The sequence below is a fragment of the Furipterus horrens genome, unplaced genomic scaffold (assembly GCF_987537825.1).
Source record: "Furipterus horrens unplaced genomic scaffold, mFurHor1.1.pri manual_scaffold_3, whole genome shotgun sequence".
In the NCBI taxonomy this organism is placed as follows: Eukaryota; Metazoa; Chordata; class Mammalia; order Chiroptera; family Furipteridae; genus Furipterus; species Furipterus horrens.
This window is the reverse complement of record NW_028327173.1, coordinates 101,965,347-101,974,614: the sequence shown is the minus strand read 5'-3', so window position 1 is coordinate 101,974,614 and position 9,268 is coordinate 101,965,347. Positions and strand designations below refer to the sequence as shown.

Below are 9,268 nucleotides of genomic sequence, written 5' to 3'. Positions count from 1 at the left end.
ATCGTCTTCTCCTTCACCTATATTCAGTTACTTCCAGTATCCTGGTCTTTCTGACTCAAAAGTAATTCTCAGATTAATCTACTTTTCTGTGCTCACACTATTGAGAATGCTTTTTCTCATTCCTCTCCTTCCCCCAAGCCTTACAGAGATTATTCCTGCGCCCTCCCCAAATCTTTTCTCAGAGCACCAGAGCATGCAAAGGACCAAAGAGGTTGCTACTCTGCTGCTCTAAACAAGGACACTGGGCGAGGAATTAGGGTTGCTGGACTGCTGGAAGTACTGAACATAATGCTCCTATGTATGTTTTAAGTCATTGTCTACTTGAAGAATTTAAAGACAGTTCATGGCAAAAATATTATGGGACTCGGTATGGTTGAATTTTTCCATACTTGGTATGTGTAGGTCAGTGACCTGTAGACATGCTTATCATGTTGTTTTCAAGTTTGGAGGAGGGAGAGTACATTTACAGGTGGAAGAAAGTTTTAAAAACATTTCTGCCCTCAACTACTTATGGGAAAAGGTGAAAACGAGCCACCTAGCCGCAGCTTCTGTAGTTGTGTTATAAAGCATTTGCGAGTAAAGAGGACACGAGGCAATTTAGAAGTAAATTTCTGGCGTTTATTTACCTGGCCAGGGACGGGTCTTTCCACTTTCAGAAGCAGAAGATGGGAGAGCCACCCCGCCTGACAAACTAAAGGGTTTTTAAAGGCAAAAAAAAAAACAAAACTACACTCATGTCCTTGCAGCTGCCAGATAACAGTGGCAAGCGGGAAAAACCACACATACACACACTTTCTATTTTAAGAGGGGCTTTAGCTGATAAACACTCAGCGCATTTGGGGCTACTGGGAGTTGAGGTAACGGCTGGGGTAAGCTAGCAAAGGGGGCCTCACGGTTGCTGGGATGAGTGAGCAAAAAATAACCTGCTGCTGGAGCAAAAAGCAAAAAGAGCAAAATAGCAAAAAATGACCTATCACATTCCCCACTGGTTTTTGTGACTAATTCAAATCCTTGAATCCTGAGTATTTAATCTATCGTACTGGCTATGGAGAACTAGTAGCTTCACTGCTTGAATTCTTTGTTTGATATACTTTGCTAGGCAGTTAATAATGCAAGATCCCACTGTTAACGTTAAAAGGAGAAGGGCAAGCGGTTCAGTTAAGGCTGTTAAAAGAGTTGTTGTTGCCCAAGGGGACATAGAGACATGGTCGTTCATACCAATTTCCATTCCTTTTTCTAGCCTCTTCCCTATCCTGTAGCCTCTTACGAAGTTGGCTAAGGCTGTCTTTTATAACTCCAGAGTGGTTAGTATAAAAACAGAAAGTTTCTCCAAGAGCTAAGCATAATCCTCCCTGTTTAAGAAAAAGCAGGTTTAGACCTCTTCTATTCTGTAACACTACTTCTGCTAGAGAACTGAGTGAATCTTCTAATTTACTGACACTTTCTTCTAATGTTCCTAAATCCTGACCTATTTGGGCACTTAAATCCTTAAAGTTAGTTTAGGAGTATGCCCCCACCGGCAGTCTTGGGGTCCTTTCTTGTCCCCATCCTCCGGGGTAAAACTGGCTACCTAGAAGGGCACAAAGATCAAAAGTAAACACTGGGGCTCCAGGAGTGCTAACCTGGCTGACTATTTTTTCCGTCTCCGGTCCGGGAGAGATGCCAGGTTTAATTAATCAAGCAGTGGGGGCTTTCTGAAACTATAGTTACGAAAAGGAAGGGGGAGAGGAAGAGGAAGAGCGCCGCGGCAGCCGCACCCGAAGGGGGTGCTCTGTTCGCTCGACTGTCCATTTCTCAAGGTCCTTGTCCGATAGTTCTGCCGGCTTGACCTGGGAGCTGTGGATCCAGTACCTTTTCCCGGCGACTTTAACTGCAGTGGGGGTACTGAAGATCACCTGGTGTGGTCCAGTCCACCTCGGTCTGAGCTTGTCCGGATTCCACTTCTTCAGCCACACGAGGTCTCCCGGTTCCGCCAATGGTTGTCTGGAGTTGTTGTCACTTGGAGCGGGCCGGCACTCTTGGATATAGGCGTGCAGTTCACGGGTGCTTGCTGAAAAAGCCTGCAGGGCCTTAAGAAGTTCTTGGTTAATTATAATAGCTGTAAAATCAGCCCTGAGCTTGGGGAGGAAGGGCGGTGGCCTCCCAAACATGATTTCATAGGGGGTATACTTCTGAAAATAAGGAGTACAGCGGGCTCTTAGCAGGGCAAAGGGAAGGAGGCTTAGCCAGTCATCGCCAGTTTCTAGCTTTAATTTAGTCAAAGTCTCTTTTAGGGTTCTATTCATTCTTTCTACCTGACCTGAACTCTGGGGTCTATATATGCAGTGGAGTTTCCACTTGGTGCCTAAAGCTTTGCTCAATTGTTGGGTTATTTGGCTAATGAAAGCCGGGCCATTGTTGGACCCCATAGCTAGGGGGAGGCCAAATCGAGGGATGATATCCTGCAACAACTTTTTAGCTACTATTAGGGCCGATTCTGACTGAGTGAGGAAAGCCTCAACCCAGCCCGAGAAGGTATCTACAAGCACCAGAAGGTATTTGAAGTCACCTCCAGCCTCGGGCATCTCTGTGAAGTCAACTTCCCATAGTTCTCCCGGCGTGAGTCTACACTTACGGTGATGAGGTGCTAATGGGTCCTTGGAAACCGGAGCCGGGTTAATAGCAACACACTGGGGGCACCGGCAACTAACACTCTTTGCCTCTTGGTATAGTCCCGAGATATAATAGGCTGTCTGCAGGAGTTCTGCTAATCTTGTTCCCCCTAAGTGTGTGCTTTGATGTACTTGCCTGATGAGCTCCCTCCCTAAAGCCTCTGGAACTAAGAGGCGGCCGTCCTTGAGGCACTTGTATCCATCCTGGGTCTCCCGGGCTTTTAGTCTGATAGCCAGCGCCTGATCTTTCTCTGAGTATGTGGGAGGCTCTTGGAGAACTGGAGGTAGGAGGAGTGGCAAAAGAGTGAGCGGTTCCACTGGCTGCAGGGCAACATTCCGGGCCTCCTGATCAGCGAAGGCTTTTCCCCAGGCCTCTGGCGTCCGGATAACCTGGTGCCCTTTACAGTGAATTACAGCAACCTGCTTTGGGAGCCAGATAGCGGCAAGGAGGTTCAGGATTTCCTGAGCATTTTTTATATGATTTCCTTCTGATGTTAAGAGTCCCCTTTCCTGATAGATGCTACCATGGACATGTACAGTAGCGAAAGCATACCGGCTATCTGTACAGATGTTTACCTGCTTCCCCTTTGACCAGCGCAGCGCTTGTGTCAAGGCTATCAGTTCCGCCTTCTGGGTAGATGCCCCAGGTCCTAAAGCCTGCGCCCAGATGACAGTATCTATGATTACAACAGCTGCTCCTGTATACCAGATCCCTTCCTTGACAAAGCTGCTGCCATCGGTGTATAGGATGGCATTAGGATTGGTCAAGGGAATATCTGTTAGGTTTTCCTGGTAATTGGTGAGGGCAGCGAGCACATCGAGACAGTCATGAAGCGGCTGGCTGGGGTCATCATTCCGCTTTCTGCGAGCTGTGCATGGCGCCAGGGGCGGCCGGGGGCCGCGGGAAGCCCGCGCTCAAGGCACACGGTGCGGGCTGCAGCAGCATGGGGGGCGCCCCGCGGCCTACAGACCCAGGCTGCACGGGAATGTGCTCATGGGCGGCCGCGGGAAGCGAGCTGAGCGGCAGTGACGCCTTCGGACCGGCCACTTGCCAGCCGCTCTGGTCGCGCACGCCGAGCTCTGCTGCGCTGCACTCCTGCTGGCGCTACGGGCACTCATTTTTCCAATGTCCCTCCTGTTTGCAGTAAGCGCACTGGTTCCTGCCAAGGGGAGGTTTTTCCTGTCCCATATGCCTTGGTCCTTTAGACGGCCGTTTATCCCTCCGTGGGGGAGCTCCTGCCATAGTTAGGAGAACAGGAGCCATTTTCTTATTCAAGTCCCTAGGATCCTCTCGGTTGTTAAAGATGCGCTGGGCGATTTCTACCAACTCGGTCAGGGGCTTTCCCTCAAATCCCTCTAATTTCTGCAACTTCTTTCTAATATCAGGGGCTGACTGGGATGTAAAAGCTATATTTAGAGCCCTCCGGTTCTTGGGTGCTTCAGGATCAATTGGAGTATAAAGACGATAAGCCTCCTGCATTCACTGGAGAAACGCGGCTGGCAACTCATCAGGGCCCTGACTTACCTCTGTGACCTTAGACAGATTAGTCAGCCAGCGAGCCGCAGCATGGAGGGCGCAGAGGAGAATCTGGCGATACGAGCCTAATGCCCTCTTACCTCATTCACTGTTTGGGTCCCAAGTTGGGCGCCTCAAGGGGAAAACGAGCTCTAGTCTCACCGGGTCCGTGGATGGTTGCCCACCCAGCCCGAGGACAAGCTTCCGCCCTTCCCCTCTTACACCTTTTCCGAAGTGAAGAGGGTATAGAGTAACTGTTGACGGTCATCCAAGGTTGGCTGGTGAGTAAAGGAAACAGACTCTAAAAGGGAGATAAGTCCAGTGGGATTCTGTGAAAAAGACAGGTTTTGATTCTTCCAGTTATACAAGTTGCTGGTAGAGAAAGCGACATACACCATAAAGGGCCGACCTGAGGGCTCAGCGGGGGCTGAGGCCTCTCGCAGCGGGAGAAGGGGAGCTGGCTCTATTGTCGAGTCAGGGGGAGTGCAATCCCGGCCTGAACGGGTGTGGGTAGGACTGTAAGGAGGATTGCGGTCTGTCGCATCCCCTCACCAGAAGGCTCCGGAATCAATCGGGTGTAGGGAGGGGGTCTCACAGGAAGGGAACTTCCCTGCGAGGCTGGGAGGACCAGAGGGGGACCCTTAAAGGGGCTACCCTTCTGTTTAGATGTAAGCAAAATAGTTGCATTTTTCTTCTGACAATTTTTTAGCCATTTGGGCTTTTCTTCCAAAATTTCAATCCAAATTTGAATATATGGAACTTGGTCGGGGTGGCCAGGCTTCCCACCACATACCCGGCAGACCCCGTAGGCCGTTTGAAGGTCAAAAGATCCCTCAGATGGCCAAGAGGCCTCTGAGAATGTAGGCCATTCCAATTCACAAAACTCATAACGAGTCCGTAGTTGTCCAGGGGACATCTTCCCCCTAAAGAGGTTATAAGCCCTTCGTTTAAAATCAGGAAAATTCTCGAGAAAACATTCCAAAGGAGAACAAGACGAACATGAAGAGGACTGACCCATTTCAGCGAAAAACAATCTAAGACCGAGACAGACAGAAAACAAAACAGTAAACAGAAAACCTGAGGTTTGAACCCACTGTCGTGCGGTTCGACCTAGTCCGGGGAGTAAGACTGCGTCCAGTCCTCCACCGGACCCCCTGGGTGCACCAATTCCAGACCTGTCCAAATACACCTTTCCCTCGGTGTACTTGGCAATACCTGAACACCAAACAGCCAATCAAGGATACGACAGCACTATGGCTCGGACTGCAGAGTCGGGGCCGAGAAAAATTTCTCGGAGATCTCCCCCTTACTCTCATCCGGTGGCCGTCCAGCCTCGACCTCCTTTCCCAACAAAGGTTGGGAATCTCGCTGGGGCCTCCAAATGTTATAGAGCATTTGCGAGTAAAGAGGACACGAGGCAATTTAGAAGTAAATTTGTGGCGTTTATTTACCTGGCCAGGGACGGGTCTTTCCACTTTCAGAAGCAGAAAATGGGAGAGCTGCCCCGCCTCACAAACTAAAGGGTTTTTAAAGGCAAAAAAACAAACAAACAAACTACACTCATGTCCTTGCAGCTGCCAGATAACAGCAGCAGGCGGGGAAAACCACACATATACACACTTTCTATTTTAAGAGGGGCTTTAGCTGATAAGCACTCAGCGCATTTGGGGCTACTGGGAGTTGAGGTAACGGCTGGGGTAAGCTAGCAAAGGGGGCCTCACGGTTGCTGGGATGAGTGAGCAAAAAATAACCTGCTGCTGGAGCAAAAAGCAAAAAGAGCAAAATAGCAAAAAATGACCTATCACAGTTGCTGGGGTAGAATCTGGGAGGGGGGAGTCTCCTTAAGCAATGCCTTGCAAATGTACTTGTGGACAGAGAGGATATCCCCAAGGGTGGGCCAGAAAACATCCAGTTTCTGTTCAGTCTTTGACTTCTCCAGGAGTAAGACTGAATGATGACTCTATTACTGGTGGTTGGACTGGAAGCTTTTTCTATCTCCACTTCCTTAGAGAAATAGATAGCTTTTGGTGTGAATGCATCCAAAGTATCAATGAAAAATAATATGGAAAAAGAAAAGCACCTGAACATCAATTTCTGCTTTTCTGTCTGCTACTGGGAGGCAAAGAGCAGAGTAGGTAGCTAATTTTCAGAATTTGTCACGGTCTTCCTGTACTCTAGACAAATACTCAAATCAGTATTGTTTCCTCCCTGAAAGGCAGAACCTGGAACCTGGAAGATATGTATGTGCTTGCTCCTGGCAGTGTCCACAGGTATGCAGGTTCTCCTAGAAGAATCCCTGCGACGTGGCTGGAGGTTGGGTGTAATGCACTCCAGTGGGACAGGAAGGAGAGGGACAGAACCAGACAGAGCTATGCAGGTGCTAAGTGTCCCTGCTTGGTTCTCCTTTCACTTAAATTAAAAAGCATAATATCCCCTTCCTTTAGAAAACTTTCAGGATTTGAAGCTTTTATCTGTTTTTAGCATTGGAATTGTTCAACTATTTTTACTCCTTAATCTTTGCAAACTATTTATTGCAATGACTGGTACAATCTTCATTTGGCTGTTTCCTGCAGCTCTGTCAGAGTCACATTATGCTCTCTAAATTTAATTCCACAAATATGTAATCCAGGATCAGACTTTGTGCTGGGCATGGCTGGAATTACAGGAAGTTGTCCCTCTGTTACAAAGTGGGGTCCACAAAGTCTCCACAGCCCATGGTTTGGGGAATAGGGGGAGGAAATAATACAGCTTCTAAGGTACTTTGCATATCTATGGCTGATAGCTAGTTTCTTAGTTATGCAGATAGTTCTGGCCACTGCCTGGCCTCAGGCAGATGGGAGGAATTTTCACAATAGAATGGTGGCAGGGAGCTCACAGGGCCTGTGTGAGATTCCTGTGGGCAGTCATGACTGGTCACCATATCCACTGTGTCACAGGCCGTGGTTGGATTTATTTATTTACTTATTTATTTTTAAAATCTATTTATTTATTTATTTTCTATTACAGTTGTCTCACTTTTTCCCCCATTGCTCCCCCTCCACCCAGCCCACCCCTTCTCCCACAGGCAATCCCCACCTAGTTGTACATGTCCATAGGTTATTTATACCAGTTCCTTTACTATCGTATCGGCAGCCGTCCGTCTCGAGAGACGATGGTGTAGCTTCTTAAGAGTCTATCTGCACCGCCGAGAATGGCTGTGCAGTCCGACTCGGGAGTGACACGGTATCTGTCTCCTCCCGTGTTGAATCGACATCTTGTGATGACGCTGGAGTGTCCTCTCCAGTGAAGCTGAAGCTACAGAGCCTGGGCAGGGTGATATGGAGGGTCTGCTGTTGCCCATGCAGCAGACCCCCCCTCTCTTCACAGCTGAAGGGTCCAAGGGAAAGACGGAGTCAATACAGCTTGGCTTCAGGTGCGCCGCAGGAGTTGCCGGTGATGACTACAACGTCAAACAGCCTTAGGGACTCCGGCTCCGGATTTTCTGTCGGGGTTTACTCCCTTAGCCTTTCCCCTGAAGAGGTATGCCGCAAGGCAGCGGAGGTTTTTTGGAGTCAGAGTTTTCCTTCTCTGATGTGCCCTGACTGGAAGATCGAACCAGCGACACTTAGCTCGCAGGCCGACGCTCAATCCACTGAGCCAAACCAGCCAGGGTAGTTCCTTTACTATAACTTTCCCCTATTTACCCTCCTTGTTTACCTTCCCCACCACATAACTGTTAGTTTGTTCCTTGTTTACATGCCTCTGGTTCAATTTTGTTCATTTGTTTGTATTGTTCATTAGTCTCCTGTATTAGATGATATCATATGGTATTTGTCTTTCATTGCCTGGCTTATTTCACTAAGCATCATTCTCTCTAGTTCCATCCATGTTATCAGAAATGGTAGAAGTTCCTTCTTTCTTTCTGCTGCACAGTATTCCATTGTGTAAATGTACCACAGTATTTTGATCCACTCATCTACAGATGGACACTTAGGCTGTTTCCAGCACTTGGCTATTATAAATAGCGCTGCTATGAACGTAGGGGTGCATAAGTTCTTTTAAATTGGGGTTTCAGGATTCTTCAGGTATAATCCTAGCAATGAAATCGCTAGTTCAAAAGGCAGTATCAGCTTTAGGTTTTTGAGGAAATTCTGTACTATTTTCCATAGTTCCATAGTGGCTGCACCAGTCTGCATTCCCACCAACAGTGCACTAGAGTTCCCTTTTCTCCACATCCTCGCCAGCATTTGTTGTTTGTTGATTTGTTGATGATGGCCATTCTGACAGGTATAAAGTGGTATCTCATTGTGGTTTTAATTTGTATCTCTCTGATGGCTCGTCATGTTGAGCCTCTTTGGAGAAGTGTTTGTTCAGTTCCTTTGCCTATTTTTTAATTGGGTTGTCTGTCTTCTTGGTGTTGAGATTTATAAGTTCTTTATATATTTTGGAGATCAATCCCTTGCCTGAGGTATCATTGGCAAATATAGTTTCCCATATGGTTGGTTCCCTTTTCATCTTGCTGATGTTTCCTTTGGCTGAGCAGAAACTCTTTAGTTTGATGTACGTAGTCCCATTTGTTTATTCTTTCCTTTATTTCCCTTGCCTTAGGAGATTTATCGATGAAAATATTGCTACGTGGGATTTCTGAAATTTTCCTGCCTATGTTTTCCTCTAGGACTTTTATGGTGTCACAGCTTACATTTAAGTCTTTGATTCATCTTGACTTTATTCTGGTGTGTGGTGTAAGTTGGTGGTCTAGTTTCATTTTTTTGCATGTCCCCGTCCACTTCTCCCAGCACCATTAAGAGGCTCTTCTCACTCCATTTTATATTCCTTCTTCCTTTGTCGAATATTAGTTGACCATATAGACCTGGGTTTATTTCTGGGCTCTCTGTTCTGTTCCATTGATCAATATGTCTGTTCTTATGCCAGTACCAGACTTCTTTGATTGCAGTAGCTTTGTAGTATAGTTTGATATCAGGTATTATGATTCTTCCTACTGTGTTCTTCTGTCTCAAGATTGCTGTGGCTATTTGGAGTCTTTTTTGGTTCCATACAAATTTTTGAAGCATTTGTTCTAGGTCTGTGAAATATGTCACTGGTATTTTAATAGAGATTGCAT

At 47.2% G+C, this 9,268-nt stretch overlaps 1 protein-coding gene across 1 annotated transcript; it reads right to left on the bottom strand.

Annotated features, from left to right (window-relative positions):
- Positions 1-719: 719 nt before the first annotated feature.
- Positions 720-5,562, bottom strand: LOC150015585 (uncharacterized). Its single transcript, XM_090268303.1, has 6 exons — positions 5,478-5,562; positions 5,262-5,382; positions 4,961-5,090; positions 3,623-3,887; positions 2,788-3,565; positions 720-2,069 (listed from the first exon to the last, which is right to left on the bottom strand). Exons 1-6 carry the CDS (start codon positions 5,560-5,562, stop codon positions 1,946-1,948), a joined length of 1,503 nt encoding a protein of 500 aa, XP_090124429.1. The 3' UTR covers positions 720-1,945.
- Positions 5,563-9,268: the final 3,706 nt, after the last annotated feature.

Excerpts from the sequence above, each read along its gene's own strand:
- LOC150015585 (XM_090268303.1), bottom strand. The coding sequence starts at position 5,562 with ATGCTCTATAACATTTGGAGGCCCCAGCGAGATTCCCAACCTTTGTTG. Across the intron at positions 5,383-5,477 it reads TGGACGGCCACCGGATGAGA|GTATTGCCAAGTACACCGAG; the intron begins GTAAGGGGGAGA and ends TTTGGTGTTCAG. Across the intron at positions 2,070-2,787 it reads TTAGGGAGGGAGCTCATCAG|GCCCTGCAGGCTTTTTCAGC; the intron begins GCAAGTACATCA and ends GAACTTCTTAAG.